Consider the following 20,310-nt stretch of genomic DNA (forward strand, 5'->3'; position numbering starts at 1 on the left):
CACATACAGTAAAGCATGCCTTCCCACTGTCCTTTTGACTTTGAGTCCAGATTATTTAATCCCTGCAGTCACATTTGAGCTCTCGTTTAATCGAAACAAAAATAATCCATGCACTAAATAGTTTTTATTTCGTCCTTTTAAGAAGTGATTTGACTACAATCAATGAATACTTTTAAAAAACGTGTGTCCAGTGTCCACTTGTGCAGAGGTCACACAAACACAACATGCAAATAACAAAGGCACATGTCTGGCGACGCGAGGTCATACAGTTCAGTCTGGAGGAGCTCTCAGGTACAGCAGTATGCTTAATAAAGAACAATATTTGTAAACAAAAACATGACCTTGCTGTTGACATGTCAATCCCAGCAGGAATCATCTACCACTCTCAAACTGCCTCTAACACTGGACTGGAGAAGACAGTCATACACTTACAATCATAGTCACTAGAGAGACATAACACGTGTTTTCATCTATCAGTGACACAGCAAGTACATATCCCTGCAAACCTTTAATAGAAGTTACAGCCTTAAACAGACAACATAACTTAGCCTAATGTTCATGTCATCATTACCATCAGCTGAGGGGAGACATCAGTGTCAGCCTCCTGGTTGCAATTCTGAGATTTAGAAAATGTTCTACAGCTACTTTATCAACATGTGGAAAATAATAACAGGTGTGAACACCACTCGCGGTTCAAGGCTTTTATTAGTCATACGTACACAGTGTATGTCCATGGAAATCTTAGGTCATAGGCTCCTCCAACAGTGCAACACAATAACACAGAAAATAAATTGTGCGCAATAACAGTCTATATGCAAGTGATTGAATATGATATATTAGATAAATAATTAGTAAATTGCAGCCAGATGAATGTTATGGATGTTCTTTACAGAGTTCAGGTGTTTAATAGTCTTCTGGCCTGTGGGATGAAACTGTCCCTGAGTCTGGTGGCTTTAGTCCGGATGCTGCGGCACCGCCTGCCAGGCGGCAGCAGACAGAACAGTTTGTGGCTGGGGTGATGGGGGTCTTTGATAATCCTGACAGAAACAATTAATTAAATGCAATATTATTGTACATAATAAACAGGATTTATTTATCTTTTTATTTATTTATATGTGGTTTCACTGAATATGTATCTGGAGAGACTCAACACGTGTGTCCTGCTTGTTACATGCAGAGCAGCTGCAGACACTCCTGAGTCACAGCAGAACTGACTGAGTATGCATACATGGGGTTTTTGCATTTGTTATTCAATCTCATTCTTTGAAAGTGACAATAGGCAAACACATCTAACTGATCACTCTGAGGAAAATAGTTTTGTACAATGTAATGTCTATAGGATGTTGACACCATCTTTGCAGCCTCTCTTCCACTCTGCTATCCTGTCCCCACAGGAGATGAGGCTGCATTTAAGTACGAAAAAGAATGCTTACGTTTTCAGACACTGTAGGTCTGTAGTCTGAACAAAGATGGCACACTCTTAATGGCTCCTGCATTGTAAACAGCAGCACATTCCATTGTTACCTTTCACAATAAAAGCCCTAAACATTTACACTACATCATCACTGCTTACCAGAGTGCATTTTGCCAGGAGACAACAAACAAAAGGCAAAGAAGAAGGGTGGTAAAACACATTCTTTCTACTGAGCCAGATCATTTCAAGTTGAAAAGGCTCTCAGTTTCCATTTGAAATATGTACAGGTCAATCTTGGTGGATATTGGAATGGCTGAGTATTGATTTCCATGTAAATCAACCTTAAGAGCATTTGATTTCTTGTGAAGTGAGAGCAGGGGTGTCAGACATACGGCCAGCGGGATGACTTTGCAAAGTTTGAAAATAAGATTAGCAATTTTCTCAACTTTTAGGTATTTTGTATTTATACATTTACAAGGCGGGGGTAAAACGTGTCCCCAGTTTGTATGGTGGTGTGTCAGTTCAGAGTTCACTAGATACTGTCTGTGATGTGTAAGTTGTAATGCACATGTGTCAATTATAAACTGAGGCATTCAATTGTTGAAATTGTACTTATTTATCTTAAGAAATGTCAGGTTGTTCATAATGTTTTGAAAAAAGATAGTGGATTAAAAAACATTTTCGGAATGTACTTTTGTGCACAGATAGGGAAGGAGTTGTGGTTTTAGGTTATTATGATAGGACTTTGCTGGTCCACTTGAGGTCAGATGTGTCTGTTCTTGTGGCCCCTGAACTGCTAGAGCACTTCCTGCGCAGGTTGAGAAGAGCACAGCTCACCCCTCCCATCCTCACCACGTTCTACAGAGGAACCATAGAGAGCGTGCTGACCAGCCCATCTCCATCTGGTCGAGAGACTGCAACGCCAAAGACTGGAAGTCTCTGCAGAGAGTGGTCAGGACAGCAGAGAAGATCATCGGAGTGTCTCTCCCTCCCATCAGAGACACCGCTCAGAAACGCTGCCTGACAAAAGCCCAGAACATGTTTAAAGACCATGCTCTGTTCTCCGTGCTGCCCTCCGGCAAGATGTTCCGCAGCATTAAGAGCAGAACAGCCAGATTCTGCAATAGCTTTTTCCCCCAAGCCATCAGACTGCTGAACAGCAAGTAGACCAGTAACATAAAGATTACATTACGCTGTGTAAAGAGCACATATTTGTTATATAGTAGGCTATGTCTATTTTATTTATATGTAAGTCTTTATATTTTAAACGCACACTTTATCTTTAATTTTATCAGCACCACGTCACTATTATTTATTTATATGTACAATTTTAGCAAGTTTTTATATTGTCCTGTTCCTGTAAGCCAGTACAACGACATTTCGTTTTAATAGTACACTCTGGTTGAAATGACAATAAAGTATGTCTATGTCTTATCGATCCGGTCCTTTAACATTACTCTTATCGGTTCTTTTGGAGAAAAAAAATAAGGTAAACTAACTAAACAAATTGTGAACAAAACTAACATTGCTTTTTATTTAAATTAAATACATAATATTTCACATCAAAAGAAACAACAATGTTTTAACAAATCGTATTAAATAATGTGATGACAGAACTGTAAACAGAATAGCTGAAACTTTAACTAAATAAATAACTGAGTTTCCTCTAATCATTAACCCATGTTTGTATCATGTAGTTAACTCCGTGTGTTGCTGCTAGCATACATAACACCTGACGTGGAAACGTTACTCGTGGATGGGGCTACAGAGCTGCTAGAAAGACGGTCGAACCCGGTGCATTCCTCCGTCTGCATGCGGTGCACTTTTGCTAAATGTTTAAACAAATTGCTCGTGTTACCGCCCTTACATGCTAAACGCTTATTCCACTTTTGGTAACGAGTATTGTCCACATCGACACGGCTATAGTTTAACCACACCTCGGAGCGCGTTCTCTCCGCCGTCTCCTCCGTGTGTGTGTGTTGCTGCATGTAGCAGCTGCGTGTGTGTAAACTGCCCCGCCCCCTCGCTCATTCACTCACGGCAAAAGTTACTTTACTTACTATAAAAACTCACGGTAAAAAAATGCACTCCCTATTCCATTGTCATGAAGGTGGAATCTAACTATATCCAGAATAAGTTTTATTGGATCCAGGCTAGAAAAATGTTTATTTCTGCTGTAAAGTTGGGCATTTTAACATGGGGGTCTATGGGAATTGCTCCTTTTTGCATCCATCCCCTGTCGGCCACTAGATGAACTGCAGTTTGTGGCACTTCCTTCTGGGCTTCCCGGCTCTGCGCTATGAAGCGCTGATTGGCTGTGGGTGGGCCAGACGTGCACGTGGGTGGGCCCAGGCCCACCCGGGCCCATCCACAGCTACGCCACTGCATTGAACATGTGCTCTTTTATTAAATAAACTAAACGCTTTCATTTTAAGTTGTGAGTTTAGTGTTTTTGACCCTAAGAAACACTGATGCATTAATCAATAACAATAATCCACAGCTCCTCTCTCTGCTCCAGAGGATTTAAAAAAAAAAATATCCCAATGCCACAAAAATGCATCAGTGACGTGGTTGAAATCTTGTCTCCAGAAAACCAAAAAATGAAACAAGCGATATCAGTGACTGTGTGTTTGATGTGGCTCTTTGCAGTAACATAGAACAAATGTGGCTCTTAACCTCTGACTGGTTGGCCACCCCTGTGCTAGAGGATAACAAAGCTCTGAGCCAGCTCCTCCTCCCCCCCCCGGCCCGTCTCTCCTGCACAGACCTGGCAGTCTGCTGTCCTGCTGCTCAGCGGGGGGTGCTCCCTCTTCTCCACAGGACGGAGCTGAGAGGAGGCAGGGGGGCAGGGGGCTGGACCCGGCTCCATCAGAGGGGTCCTGAGGGTCTGCTCCTCGCCCCCCCCCTCTGCGCTGGCCTTCCTCTCTTTTTTGGTGTTGTCCTCTTCTCTTTTGTGATGTCTTCCCTTCCCTTCCTCACTGGTCTCCTGCACACTGAGCTGGCCCATCCTCTCTCTGAGCCCTTTGAGCAACTGACTCTCTTCCAGGGAGCTCAGAGAGGACAGCTTCGGGGGGGCGGCGGTCTTATTCTGAAGGTCTGTGGAAATCAGAGTTTCACGTTTATACTGCGGGTGCATTTTCAGTACAGTGAGAAACAGAACCTTCGATTCTTGAGGAAAATGAAACTTGAAAAAGAGAGTCAGTAACGTAATATTGAAAATGAGGCTCAGGCTTTGTGATAATAAACTGATGTTTTGTATTCTGTGGGAACACCCTCTCATTATCTCTTCTCAGGCCCCGATTGACGCAGGTGTGAAAGCATGCAGTGCACTTCGTTTCATATTTAGAAAATTGAGAATCAATCTGTGTGGGCTTCTCTCCGTGCACCTATTAGTTTGGCTCATATATGTGCTGTGGTGGACAATATTCAAGTACATTTAAAGTACTGTACTTAGGTATACTTTTGATTTACTTGTACCTTACCTGATTACTTTCACTTAATGCGACTCATTTTCAGGTTCATGTGTGTGGGAGAGAAACTCCCTATGAAGGGAACACCATATATATCACACACTACTCCTGTAGCGTGAGGGAGACCCCATAAAGCAGAATAGAGCCTCTTCTAGCTATCCAGCAGCAAGTCATTGCATTTAGCCCCAGCTGTGATGAACTAGACTTGATAGACAAATCATTCAGGAATACCATGAATATCATTCTGAAATGAGCCATTAAGCATCAAGACTACTTTAACTTTAGATTCTTAAGTGCAAGCTTTTGTACTTTTACTCAAGGAAGATTTATATGCAGGTACTTTACTTGTAACAGTACACAATTAAGTCCTGCTACTTTTACTGCAGAATAAAACCTGAGTACTACTTCCACCTCTGTGTAAATTGAGCAGCACGACTTGTGAAAGTACTGGTGTAGGTGCAGATGAATCAGCTGGTATGGTGAATATTGAATCGTTTTGAATGCTTTAAATGGAGTGTTACCTGCTGCAGAGTGCTCTGCTGTGGGCTGAGGGTCTCCGGGCTTCAGGCTCTGCTCCCCTTTAGGACCACTGAGCTCATCTTCCCCTCTGCCTCCATCAGTGGTACTGCTGCTGAGGGGGTCTCCTGGGGGGGCGCTCCCTCCACTGATCCTGTCAGAACAGCCACTGCCTCTGCTTTCCTCACCCATCACTCCCTCAGCTGTGAGGCCATCCTCCGTCCTGTGAACAGAGGGAGCAGCAGCTGTGGTGCCTCCATCAGCTCCAGCCTCATCACAGTGAGTGTCGGTGCTGCCCGGAGGACCCTCTCTCCCTCTGCTGTCCTCTCTGGGGGCCCTGTGCGGCACCAGGCGGCGGCCCTTGATGGACAGGTCAGGGTAAGACTTGTGCATCTCCAGGATGGACTGATCCACACTGGTGAGGTGGCTGCGGTGGGGCTTGGGCTGTGGCTTGAACTCTAGCCGGCTGTCTAAACTCTGAGGAACCTGGAGAAATAGCCCAGATGTGTGTTAGCAGGTTCTGCAGGCCTCAGGCTGTTTGGTGAAGTATTCTGTCATACACTGTAGTAGACCTTCTCATTTAGCATTAATACAAGTAGTGGGTGAAGATTTTTTACTTCAATAAAAGTAGCAAAATACTACATTTGAAAAGTACTTTGTTACAAGATGAAGTTCTGCATTCAAAATCTTACTTAAGTAAAAGTACAAAGTTTTGGGATAAAAATAAACATCAAGTACCAAAAGTAAAAGTACTCGTTATGAGTAATGGCCTATTTCCGAATCGTATAATGAGTTACTGGGTTATCATTATTCATGTGTTTTTACCCCACAACTGGAGCTCATTTGAATAACTTTATATACTGCTGCTGGATATCTTAACCAATGTGTAAATGCAGGTTTATTTAATCATTTATTCATATTTTGTATTATAGTAGCTAATAATCTAAACCTAAAAAGTAACTAGTAACAAAAGCTGTGTAAAATGTAGTGGAGTAGAAATATAAAGTAGCAATAACTGAGAATAAAGTACAAGTACCTCATTGCACTTAAGTACCGTACTTGGGTAAATGTACTTTGTTACTATCCGCCACTGAGTACCAATGGAGATCCTACCGAAACATGGTGAGTCTTGATTTGACAGTGACACATTAAGACGAGTGAGTGCATTTGAAAATAGCTTGAGTATTCAGACATATTTCCCCTCCCATATGCTACATATTGAGAATACCCTGGAGTTGGCACAGAAGGTAGTGGATGACAGAACCACGTGAAACATCTTCACATGCTGTGCTTTAACACACTGTTCTTGACAAAAGCCCTTAAGATGTTACTGATAGCACTCACACACATCATTCTATCAATGTGATTCATTCTGTTAAAGTTGTGTAGTGTTTCTCATTGTATGCTGCTACGATGAGTAACATGTCGATCCATTACTGTTCTGATAGCAGGAAGGTTTCTGATCTGTTCATCACAGCAGGAAACCGCACTGTTTGCATTCATTTCACAGATATCCTGTTCTAATTGTCATCACAGCCAACCAGCCATCTGTCTTACAGTACCTCTCTCCTATCGGCCTCCTCTTCCTTCTTTATCTCCTCCTCCTCTTCTTCCCTTTGACCTTTAGTTGTGTTCTCTTCTGTGTTCTCTTCCAGGGTCTTCGGCCCTGCTTTCCTCTGGAGAACATCCAGCCACTCCTGCAGAGGAATCAGACCGGTCACATGAAAGCAGTTGAACTAGACTGAATCACTTTGACCATGGCTGCCATTCAATCACATCTCATTGTTGGGTGGGGGACAGGGGGTCACTGAGTATCCCCATCAGTATGGCATGTTTATATTCCATAGTAATGAGCTGCATGCACTGTTTGATTGATCATTGTTCAGGGCAAAATGGTATTCAATATTACGAGCCATATGTCTGATAGAGGTGTTTCTTTTTTGCAGTTGCAATCCTATTCCAAAAGTACACTTCTGTCATGGCTTTCTGATTCCTATCATTGCAGCCTGAAACTATATCTTCCTTTGAGTTCTTTATGGGATTCTGCTTTTGTTTCCTCGTAAAGTTACTTTCTATTTTGATCTCATTTAAAACTTGGAGTTCTTCCTTATGCGCTACAAGGGTGTTGTATGCTGTAAAGAATATCTAACCCTGTGAGGCTAGTGTATAACTATGATAATGTACTTTAGAAATCATGTGATCATCATGTGATTTGATTTGGATTTTCAAAGCTTTGTGAAGGATTTGGTTTCAGTTTTTTTATTTGTTTAATTTTTGTACAGACTCAGACTCTTTTGAAAGGATTTTCATTCAAATATAAATCCCCATATGGACTTTATTAGGTAGACATTTTAATTGACTATACAATTGGATGCTGTTTGATTATATTATCCTTTGGTGATTTATGGTTTACCTGTGGTCCCAGCCTCTCCAGGAGCTCCAGCAGGTTGGAACACTCCACCCTGGCCAGCAGCAGCTGGAAGCCCAGCAGCTGGGCCCTCTGAGGGTCCGCCTCCTCACTCAGTCTGTATTCACTGAAACATCCAACTGTTAGACAGCTCAGGAGAGCAAGACCAAAGTGATGAGGAGAGCAAACCAAATGCTGAAGCTGGGCTTGAATCTAACTGCGGCTTTCTCCATTTGCTTCAAGATTCACTCCACTCCCATTCAACCCCAAACCCCCAACGTACTCCACCTCACTATTGACAAAACCCAACACAGCTGACAGTTAGGTTTACAGTTTGGAGACTTTGTGTAAATATTGGGAGATACGACATGTGTCCACTTGTAAATAAGATTTATTTGCCATTTTCTTGACATGCTTTACTTAGGACATTTTGAAATAAGGGCAATATACCTCCGCCAGCTTTGTTGCCTTTTTTGGCAATTGTTTTGCTCCGTCAGCTGTTCACTTAACTCACATCATTTAAGTTCAGGCAGCGTCTATCAATTTCAGATCAAATCACACCCACCCACTTTCATATGACAAAGTCCTTGTTGAGGCAGCATTGAAATCTGCATTGATGCTAATTAGCTAGCGAGCGCACCCTCAAATCTCCCCCTCACTACACACTTTCTGGCAGCAGCTGAAGAAACTAAAATCAGCTATTCTGTTGCGCTCTGATGACATCATTTCACGTCTACAGGAAGGAGAGAGAGGCTTGTGATTGTAATGGCAAACTGTTAAAGGTAAATGAGCCAAATAAAGTCATAATTATTTAAAGCATCATAAATCAGTGTATCCAATCACAGGGAAGGGAGGTGTTCAGACAATACTAGCCAAGCACAGCACAGTCAGACGTGGTAAAGTCTTAGATGGGCTGGATAAACAATTGACAAGTTCAGGCAAATGTCACTGTTTACACAAATGTGTGTGTGTGTGTGTGTGTGTGTGTGTGTGTGTGTGTGTGTGTGTGTGTGTGTGTGTGTCCTACCTCAGAGCAGTGTCAGTGTGGGGCAGGTAGCCGATGGAGGCCAGGACAGACTGGATGGTGGAGCTGCTGAGCACTGGCAGGAGATGGTAGACGAACGGACCTGTATAAGTCTGAAAGAGACACACAAACACATTATACATACATCTATAACTAAATGAAAATGCATTTATTAAGATCTTTAAGTGTTGGTAATTACATCATTTTTACCAATTTATATCACATGTACGTGTGTATACTGCGTCTCAAGGGCGCCGGAAGCGGGGGGGGCCAGGGGGCCATTGGCCCCCCCACTTTTCAGCCCTGCCCCACATTTTCACAGCGGCGGATGCCGTGTACAAATCCTGTTTCAATAATTCCCCTCTACTCTAAAGTCACATCTAAAACGCGATCTGATCTAGCTGTGTATATTTTGTTATTTTTTATTGTTATATTCAATCTCAGTAGCTACAGGCATTTTTGAAGCTTGTAAAGGGAAGAACACAGCTCGCCTCTCACGTGCCACTCTGCTCTTCCACAGCGCCGCTCCCCCTCCCTCCGCTGACATTATGAATGTAAGGCATAGTAATCATAGATAACACCGCAGGGTCCGTTACAGTTTGTTTTCATCTGATTTCAATTAAACAAAGTCTTGGCTTTCAGAATATTAAACTTGTTTCGGCAAATTCAGATGATAAATACAGCTTTGAAGCTTTTAACGGCATAATTACAAGCAGAGAACGGAGTAACTTTACGTCACTGCAGGCATAACAACAGCCGGTGTTTCTCGTGAGTGTTTTCCCGGGAAACAAACACAATACACACAAACGCAAAAATATACAAACACACGTAGGCGTGGAACACTGTACAAATCCCGTTTCAATAATTCCCCTCTACTCTAAAGTCGCATCTAAAAAGAACGCCATCTGATCTGTCCTTCACTGCAAACATCGCTGCTACAACCCGTTGCTGCAGATACACGCTTTACAACATCAGGAAGATACGTCCCCAGCTGACTCAGAAAGCGACTCAGGTTCTGGTCCAGGCTCTCGTCATCTCACGCCTAGACTACTGCAACTCCCTCCTGGCTGGTCTACCTGCATGTGCCATCCGACCTCTGCAGCTCATCCAGAATGCAGCGGCTCGTCTGGTCTTCAACCTTCCTAAATTCTCCCACACCACTCCGCTCCTCCGCTCCCTTCACTGGCTTCCGGTAACTGCTAGAATCCACTTCAAGACACTGGTACTTGCTTACCATGCTGCGAATGGATCTGGCCCTTCGTACATCCAGGACATGGTTAAACCGTACACCCCAGCGCGTGCACTACGCTCTGTATCAGCCAAACGACTCGCTGCACCCTCGCTGCGAGGGGGACCCAAGTTCCCATCGGCGAAAACACGTGGGTTTGCTGTCCTGGCTCCAAGATGGTGGAATGAGCTCCCCATTGACATCAGGACGGCAGATAGCTTGCACATCTTCCGGCGCAAACTGAAAACTCATCTCTTTCGACTCCACTTCGAGCGTTAGAACTATTAACGAAGCACTTTTATACTAATAAAGGACTGGCTTACCTAAAGCCAGTTGAGTAGCACTTGAAATGTTTGGCTCTATGAAACCTGATGTACTTATATGATTCTGTTTTCTTCAAGGTTGTGTCTTCCTGGTCGAATGTACTTATTGTAAGTCGCTTTGGATAAAAGCGTCAGCTAAATGCAATGTAATGTAATGTAATCTAGCTGTGTAGGCTATATTTAGTTATTTTGTATTGTTATATTCAATCTCATTAGCTACAGGCATTTTTGAAGCTTGTAAAGGGAAGATGACAGCTCTTACTCGCCACTCTGCTCTTCCTCAGTGCCGCTCCCCCTCCCTCCCACTGAAATTATGAATGTAAGGCGTATAGTAATCATAGATAACATGGCAGGGTCCGTTACAGTTTGTTTTTAATCTGATTTCAAATAAACAAAGTCTTGGCTTTCAGAATATTAAACTTGTTTCGGCAAATTCAGATGATAAATACAGCTTTGAAGCTTCGGCATAATTACAAGTGGAGAACGGAGTAACTTAACGTCACAGCAGGCATAACAACAGCCGGTGTACACAAAATACACAAACACAGACACACTCGCGAGTTTCCCCCAGACCAGTAATCGAAACGAAAATATCTTCCCTCCGTAGTATTTTGATCATTTGCTCCGCTAATAGTCAATCAGATCGATCCAGAGAAGAGGACACTTTGAAGGCCTTTTTCTCAAAATGATGACTCTAGTCATTATATAGGCTAATGTGACATATTTTGCTTAATGTTTGGAGTACAAAAACAATCCTGATATCATTAGAAAGCTCGGAATCTCCTCTTTCCAACAGTGTATACAAATCAAAATGTGTCTTCGGATCAATGCCACTGATTTCGATGGAGCAGGTCACTTTGCATTAGGTAAAAATAAAGCAGGCAGACATAACAGGAAGAAAAAAGAATAAAGAATAAATAAAGATAAAGAATGCATCTAACGTTCCGCTGTTCATTATAATAAAAAAACAGAGCATTAAACAAACCATCATGCTCTTACTTTGAAATCATGCGGAAATGTCGTCATCAGCAGGCCATCACGTGGTTTCCGAAAATCACCGAGTGACACGAGTAGATTTTAGCCGAGACCGGCGGAAAATATGTCTCAAAATTCCGTGTGTGTAAAAAGACGATCCACAAGCAGAAATGTGAGATCCACGAGCAGAGATTTGAGATCCGCAAGCACATTTTTGGTCGACAAATACAAAATGGATTCACAAATGCCTGATCGAAAGTTGTCAATGTTAAAGAGATATTCACAGATCTTTTTTTTATTTGTGAAAATATTTAGCGTATTTGCAGATCCGTTTTACACTTGCACATTTATTTGTGAGTTTGCAAATCTTTTAAATGCATTTGTGGATGGTGTTTTACATTTACACATCACATATTTACACACAAATTATTTTTATGTTCACACAAATAATTACGAGACATATCTATGCCCATAGTATTCCCAAGTGAAAGAAGTTTGTTTAATCTTAATCTCGATGTAGGCTAGTGCTAAATGCTGTCGGAGTGCACCGGAACGAACGCCACTATCATAATATGTTCTGAAAACAAATGTCCACACATACACACACACAAACATACACACACACACGCCCTGGGGACCGGACATCTTCTTCATAAAACTAATAATATGGCGTAATAATCGGGCAGTTCGATGTGTCTAACCATAAGAACCGTGCGAACGAGAAAGTATATCGTGCCACGAATTACATCTCGTGCGCACAAATTAATAAAACGTGGCCTCGTTTTATTTATTTTCTCTCTATGAACCCTCGAGGGCTCCATACAAATGTGTTCATCTAGATCTAGTCAGTGCTTGAATTGGTATAAAAAAGGTGCAGTACTCTAAATCAGCAACTGTTTCAAGTCAATTTAATTATACAGTCCAAAAACAAGTATTTGGCTCAAAGTCATATCCTATAATGCTGGTGGGTTTGTCTCTTTACTGTATATTTTAGAAAGGCTCATTGTACTTAAACAAAATGACTCAGGGTGCATCTGAGATTAGAGGGGGTGCAGTGGTAAAGTGTTATTTTTATAAATGGGGAGTGGACCTGACACCCTCTAGGCCGGGGGGTCCGGGGGCGTGCTCCCATCTAAATATTGAAGTTAGATGCATCAATCTGGTGCACTTTGAGAGCAAAATGAAGAGATATATGGATACCTCTCAACATCCATATGAAACAACTGTAAACAGATTTACTTTTTCTTTATGGATATAAAAGAAAGTAAAGCCTGACTCCTACTGGCGGCTGGTTAAATCACTCCTCGTCCCTGAGTATACACACCATCTTTCAGCAGGAAAGGAGAGAGGGCAGGGGCGGACTGGGACTAAAATTCAGCCCTGGAAACTGACCCAGTCCGGCAACATGAAATGTCAAATGTTAGAAATCCGCTGTTTATTATTTAAAGTTTTACGTCCGATTCACTCCTTTTTTCCTCTCTGTACACAGCTCCAGTTTGGGCATTGGCCTGTCATCAGATTTCATTTTTAGTTGCTGCTGTAGCGGAAGTTTAGTACAATTATTTTTGATTAAATACTCCAAATCTCCATCCTCCATAATTGCTTGCTACTTTTTAAGGGCGGTGATGACAGTTACAGTACGAACTGAAGTTAATGCGATTTGATTGGATTGTGAGGCATGACGTGAGCCTCATCTGATTGGTCAATCCCTCGATTTTTGTTTCACCAAGGGAAGCCAATTTCGACTAGCCTCATCTCGCAACAGAGAGTGCAATCTATGTTTCACCATAACATCTAGAGGGGCGCTGTTTCACTCTTTGTAAAATACTCAGAGAATGGGGGAGAGACGGGCCGGCAGAATAATTACCGAAACTAAACGAAGTGTTTTTCTTTATTTATTAAAATTATAACCCTAACCATAAAAACAGGGGAAGACTGGCTTCCCTTGGCCTCCAGGAGAAAACACCACTGAGTTCAAGGGATAATTCTCACCCACCTCTTGCTCTTGCCCTGCACTTGTATGTGCCAGTTGAGCTGGTTCTTCCAGCAGCTCAACTCTGTCCCTCATCATGAACGCAGGAGGCTGGCTGTATATCTGAACTCGCACCCTCATCATTCTCTTCATCATCTTGCACTTGTTCTAAGCTGCTGCTGATAGTGCTCGTAGCAGCGCTGCTGCCAAAAAGGTCTGTCAATTTGCGACATTTATATGCTTCACCTGCGAGTGACTTCATCTTTTTTTCTCTTGCCTTCTCGGCCCCACCTTTTTCTTTTAGTTTTCTCTGATTTGTATCCATGTTTTTTCATTCTCCCTGTCTGCCGCGGCAAGGCGTCTAATCCATGGATGTATAATAAGAACTGGATACAGCGTGGGAGGCGGGGCCTCATTAATTCCTATGAGAGCTGCTCATTAGCGCATGATGATAAAATGGCCCAACTTTTGAGAGTGAAACGTCACAGATTACCCAGCATGCCTGAGAAGTACCCGTATGTGCACTCATAGAGCATGCGCAACTTTAACCAAAATGCTCGTTCACATCAATCACGTCAATTTGCGTACACGTAACAGCACCGTGCGTTCATGACAGCATGGTAATGGATTGTTGTTATCATGGATTTGATATGAACGAGGCGGCAGTTAGCAGCTAGCGGCTAGCTAGTAATGATGCTAATGTACACATCAATCGTTATGTACTTATATTACGCTGTAACAGGATCTAGTGATATCCAACAGAGCTTCATTTAGCATGAAATTATTATTGCACTGTATATATATATATTTTTATACAGTGCAATAAGCTTCTTAGTGCAATACGAAGCTACAGGGACGTTAATAATGTCGGTAATATTAACTTTATTTAATACAACATTTACGGTACAAGATTTAATCATACAGCCCATGTAGTATGATAATGAATTACAGCAAACATGTGCAATATATCCATTATTACAGCTCTGTGGGATGGTAGTAAGACGATATGGGTCCGTTCTTATTGTGCATCCATGGGTAAAGATAAACGCAACTCACATTGGTTTCTCAAACAGCATCTCTGTAAACTACGTGTATTCACTGAATTTCACTCTGCCTTTAACGGCTCGTTGTAGCTCCAATAGCTCCAGCCCCCACCCTCCCTGTGAGCACAGTGTGCTCTGATTGGTCGGGACACGTAACATGAACGTGCCGGGCGGCGCGGTCCCGTGGGTTAGATGCGCGTTCATAATGCAGAGGGAAATAACTCTCAGAATAACGTTATTAGCAAATGTTTACAACTTGAGGAACGAATGTTTTTAATAAGGGCTATACAAGTGTTCATACTGGGTAGTTTATTTAGTTTAAAAAAAATTATCCAACGAGTTACAGACCACTCTTTCCCCATGTAAGTCAATGGGAAAAAGTGTTTCCGGGCCTGGCAACCAAACGGAAGTGTAGTACCGCCGTTTGGCCAGCACGAATATTTTCATCTGAGTCCGGCGCACTTCCTGGGGGCTTGGTCTAATCCCTTCTCTTCGTGTGGCCGGTCTCTTTTCTTATTCGTGTTTGATTATTTGACAGATAAGAACCACACAACTGCATTAGCGGCCGCTATCGCCCTCTGTCGGCCGTCAGCGCAACTTAAATGATGACGTTAAACTATTTTTTTAAAAGGGCCGGCCGGCCGTCAACGGCCCTTGACGACCGGCCGTTCTGTGATTCTCCAGATTCTACAAATGGCCAGTCCACCGCTGTCTTTTCGCACTATTATTAAGCCACGCTAACATTTTCGAAATGCTAACGTTATGTGATGTCTTTTTATGCTCTAATCCAGTGGTTCCCAAACTTTTTGTGCCCAAGGCACACCAAAGGACAAGTACAAATCTCAAGGCACACCTATTGTGCAAAATAGCCCTTATAACACGTGTTATCACTCATATCATGTAAAATATCTGTAAATGTGCATAATTATTTACTAATGCCAAATAAAATGTGACAAAGACAACTATATAACTCATGAAATATTTATTAACGAAATATTTCAGAAATTAATTTGAAACGTTACCAAATTAGTAGGGCCGGGACTCGATTAAAAAAATTAATCTAATTAATTAGAGGCTTTGTAATTAATTAATCGAAATTAATCGCATTTTTAATCACATATAAATATTTGACCTGAGAACAGTGAGAAGCAATTTTTTTCACATGGATTTTAGTGTACCATTAGGCGCATTCACACCGCAGTACTTTTCCCACAAAGGTTCATGAGAACTCTTTGAACCTGGGGGTGGATTAGGCAAATGAAGCCGCTGACGTCACTTCTTCTTCTTCTGCTTTGGGTTTACTGGCAGGCCGCAAACCACTTCACGGCGTATACTGCCGCCCAAAGTCCCCGGCCGGAAGTCCCCGGAGTTGGGGACTGGCTTCAGTAGAAGCCTTCCGAGTAAATCGCCAGAACGCCGACACCTCCTCATCTCCACCGCTCCCATGTTTTATTTTGTGTTGCCATAAGTAAAGTCTCTCTGCGTTTCTGCGCTGGGCTAATGCTAATAATGCTAATGCGAGGATAATAAAATGGCGGCTTCACCAAACTTTTTGGGAGTTTTACGTGGTTTGCAATCCGCCCAGCCAATCAGACATATAGCTATTTTCTCACAAGAGAGCTGCACGAAAGTCCCTGCTCTCTAGCAGCTCTCTGCTCTCTCGCAGGGACTTTCGTGGGGGTAAAAAGGTTCTCATGAACTAATTTTAGTACCAGCTCTTTTTGGTGTGAACGCGATAAAAGAGGCTAACGTCCATGCTAGCTTCCACGCTAGCTGCTATATGTTTTGCATTGAGGTGATACTTGAGGCTTGATGTGCTGCAAATTCCTTTTTGCATAATTTGCACACAACCGTGCTCTTATCGACGCTTCCATCCGTCCGTTTTTTAAAACAACATTTCCCACTGTTGTTCACTGTGGTTTGTTGTTGTCTGAAGTCATGAACGTTAGTTGGTGCTCCAGTATAATCGGTACGCCTGAAACTCATCCAGTGAGAAACGTTCCGCGGTGCAAAAATAAGTGCGATTAAAATGCGTTAATTTTTTTAACGCGTTAATTTTTGTGTAATTAATTAATCTTAATTAACGCGTTAAAGTCCCGGCCCTACAAATTAGGCTTCATCAAAGCAGCAACACACTCATTCAAACCAGACAGGTCACAAAATAAAAAATGAGGCTAAGGAAACTCAGCAGAAATTCAGCACAGAGAACTGTCAATGCAAGGAAGCTGCATTGTCCATGGTCCTGAACTACAAATTATAAATGTAACATTTCAGCAATCAGCATTGAAACATGTGCTATTGTAAATATTTTTGCCGACTTACAAATTAGTGAGATACATGTGCCTGTCGGGGTGCGCAGAATGTTTTAATCCTTGGTGGCACTGAGGAGAGGGCCACTCGCTTGTCCTGTTCAACAGAGAGAAGTGACCTCCTGTTGTTCTTCATGTAAACCAGAGTAGAGAACGCCAACTCCAGAGATGGGGTCGTTATATATTACATATTACTTTTAAAAAAAAAGTAATATATTACACTACTTCGTTACAATCTACATAAAGTAACTCGTTACTTTACTCACCGAGCACGTACGAACTGCGCATGCGTGAGTGGCAATAACTTTCCTTACCAGCAGGCGGCGGTAGTGTGTATTTGTCATTCAAAACAGGCAACAACCGGAAGACAGAGAAGAAGAACAGACTCCGTGATATAAACAAAATAGCATGTGTTCTTTGCAGGTGCTTGTTGAGGTTTGACCACGTGGTGTTTACAGCAGTGGATAACAGCTTCTGGCCTGGACACAGTTTGCACCTCACCGTCACATTCCTGTCTATTCTTCGGACGAACTCAAAATAATGGGCATACCTCCACCAGTAGCGTGGCGTGGGGAAAAATGTAGGGGAAGCCCATTTTTTGGGTCGGGGGGCGGTCAATAACGTAACCAGATGAATGATTACAGCGCCCGGTATCATTTTACACACATTTGTATCACACAGATGCAGGACTTGCACACGCCTGTTATCTAACCGACAGGTCCGCACGCACTCTCCAGCTGAAACTCTCTTCTTATTAATTTAAGCATTTTACTTATTAATGTAGGCAGACAATCACACAATCTATGTGATTTTTGGATTTACCGTGCCTCTCAATTGCCCGTGACAGGTTGGCAAGGTCGATGAATCCTGAAGTTGCCCAAGGATTGTTCAGGGAGCACGAATCCTTGTCAAAAAGAAGACATGGCCAGCCAAATAGACGCTGAAGTTTAGCGCTTCCAGTTAGCCACTCTGTGCGGACATAATTGTCCTCATTGAACGTCCGATTCTCTCCCTTTTTCCTCTGTGTACACACAGCTCGAGTGCGGGCATTGGCCTGTCATCTGATTTAATTTTCAGTTGCTGCTGTAGCGGAAGTTTAGTAAAGTTATGTTTGATTAAGTACGCCAAATCTCCACCCTCCATAATGCTTCATTTGCTTGATAATTTCTAACGGCGGTGATGACAGTTACAGTATTAAAACTGATGTTGATGTGATTTGATTGGATGGCAGTGTCCAATCAAATCGCCAGCCGCCAGCCGCCCCTGAAGGGAAGCTAGAGGCGGCTGGCTTCCCTTGGCATGGCCCTGACCAATCACAGGTTGGCAGGGGCATCACGTGGGCCTCATCTGATTGGTCAATCCCTCCATTTTTTTTCACCAAAGGAAGCCAGATTCGGCTGGCCTCCTCTCGCAACAGAGAGTGCAATCTACTGTTTCACCATAACATCTAGAGGGGCGCTGTTTCACTCTTTGTAAAGTACTCAATGAGAATGGGGGAGAGACGGCCGGCAGCAACACACAGCAAAGGAGAATTATCGAAACAAAACAAAGTGTTTTTATTTATTTATTTAAATTATAACTACAATCCGAAAAAACAGGGGAAGCCTGGCTTCCCTTGGCCTCCGGGAGAAAACGCCACTGACCTCCACCCCTCGAAAGTTATCGCTGACTTAGCATGAAATGCAGCACTGCGCGTCCACATCTCAATGTGGACGCGCAGATTACGTACATATAAACCTACAAAGTACTGATATAGTACATTTTAAAATATTTATATTGCAATAATAACGTATGGTTGTCACAAAATCCCACGGCACACCCGGACTTGCCTCGCGGCACACCGTTTGGGAACCACTGCTCTAATCTATCGCTGCGGCACGTCTATGCGTCATGAGATGCGTCATGAGATGCCACCGGCTGGGCATATTTGCTGGCCGCCGTCTGGGCATATTTGTTGTCATACGTCATGACGTACCGCCGGCGGCTGAGTACCGGCATTTTATTGAGCACCGGCAACTTGCCGGTACTCAGTAAGAAGTGCCGGTACCACATGGGTAAAAATCAGAAGTGCCGATGAGTACCGGCCCAATTCAAGCACTGGATCTAGTACAGTGTTTCTCAAACTTTTTCATACCAAGGACCACTTAACCAATACAAAAAAACACTCGCGGACCACCTAACTCCCCAAATATCCCAAAACACATCGTTTTTCTAGAACAGATTACAAATCGCCTGAAAATGGTACAAACAAGTGGCAACATGTGTGACGAAGGTGTTGCGCTGGGCTATAGCCTATCATGCAATCGAAAGTGAAACTTAAGCTCACTCGCGGAGATATTCACGCAAGAGTGCGGAACATTTACATTTATTTATTTATTTCAAATATGGAATATTTCCAAAATTCCCCAGCTTAACTTCCCATGGAAATTTACCGGAAACTTTCCGGAAATTTACTGGAAATGTTCTGGATATGTTCTGCCCCCTAGTTGGGATATTGTTCCACAACGGAAAAATAGGCGAACCTTTAACCCAGAGCAGAACACGTGAGTAATTAAAGTTCCGTGAAAGGGAGCGGCTGTAGAAACAAAAGCTAGGGAAAGAAAGAGAAAGAAAGAAAGAGCGAAAGAAAGAGAGTGAAAGAAAGAGAAAGAAACAGATAGAAACAGAGAGAGAAATAATGAAAGAGTTAGAGTGTTGAATCCACCTTGAGAGTCCTGATCTCTTTCTTCCAGGGCTGCAGGAACAGGTTGACGCAGAGGGTCTCCAGCAGCTCGGCGGCCTTGCTGACGGCAGACAGGTGTTTCCTGCAGTCAGAACTCGGGGCAGCACAGCCCTGCAGCACGGCCCGGTGCACCGGAAGCAGGGGGAACGTCTCTCCCGGTTCTCCTGTCTGCAGGTACCGGGCCACCCTCCTCAGCAGCGGGGGGTCCCGGCACGGCCCCACCTCCGGACACTGCTGGAAGAAGAAGTTCACGTAGTCCTCAAACACTTCGTGGCGGGAAACCGAGTCCTCTCTGCCGCTGTCCTTCATGACTGTCTCACCGATACACAGCAACCTAATGAGGAAGTAGAGCTGTTTCACCACCTAATGAGGAAGTGAGAGGAGGCACTTTAACCTTAGAGCCCTTACAGAGGAGGAGGAGAAGTACTCAGATCATGTACTTCAGTAGAAGTACCAGAGTGTAGGAATTCTCTGTTACAAGTAAAAGTCCTGCCTTCAAAATGTCACTACTAATGTTAATAACTTTGTATACTGCAGGGTAGCTTGTGAATTTACTAAGTCTGATTTAAGAGTTGATTATATTTCACATCATTAATCAAAATCTGCAGTAACTAAAGGTATTAAATAAATGTAGTGGAGTAAAAGTACACCATTTACCTCTGAACTGTAGTGTAGTAGAAGTACAAAGTAGCATAACCTGGAAATACTAAAGTAAAGTAGGCCTACCTCAACAGTAGCCTACTACAAAGTCATTAAAACTAGCTGCACCTTTACCATCAAGAATTATAAAACACATCATGTATATTATTCTGAAATGGGCCAATCTGCTCAATGACTACTTTTACTTTATTATTTTGATGCTAATACTTTTCAACTTTTACTTGAGTGACATTTTGAATGCAGGACT

At 42.8% G+C, this 20,310-nt stretch overlaps 1 protein-coding gene across 1 annotated transcript; it reads right to left on the reverse strand.

Moving 5' to 3' along the window:
• Positions 1-111: 111 nt before the first annotated feature.
• On the reverse strand, positions 112-19,750 carry LOC117550836. The gene is made up of 7 exons (XM_034223397.1): positions 19,386-19,750; positions 8,835-8,944; positions 7,814-7,934; positions 6,963-7,097; positions 5,406-5,886; positions 4,182-4,510; positions 112-2,434 (listed from the first exon to the last, which is right to left on the reverse strand). The coding sequence occupies exons 1-7, from the start codon at positions 19,710-19,712 to the stop codon at positions 2,273-2,275; spliced, it is 1,665 nt and encodes a 554-aa protein (XP_034079288.1). The 5' UTR covers positions 19,713-19,750; the 3' UTR covers positions 112-2,272.
• Between the last annotated feature and the right edge of the window lie 560 nt (positions 19,751-20,310).

The sequence above is a fragment of the Gymnodraco acuticeps genome, unplaced genomic scaffold, assembly GCF_902827175.1.
Source record: "Gymnodraco acuticeps unplaced genomic scaffold, fGymAcu1.1, whole genome shotgun sequence".
Classification (NCBI taxonomy): domain Eukaryota; kingdom Metazoa; phylum Chordata; class Actinopteri; order Perciformes; family Bathydraconidae; genus Gymnodraco; species Gymnodraco acuticeps.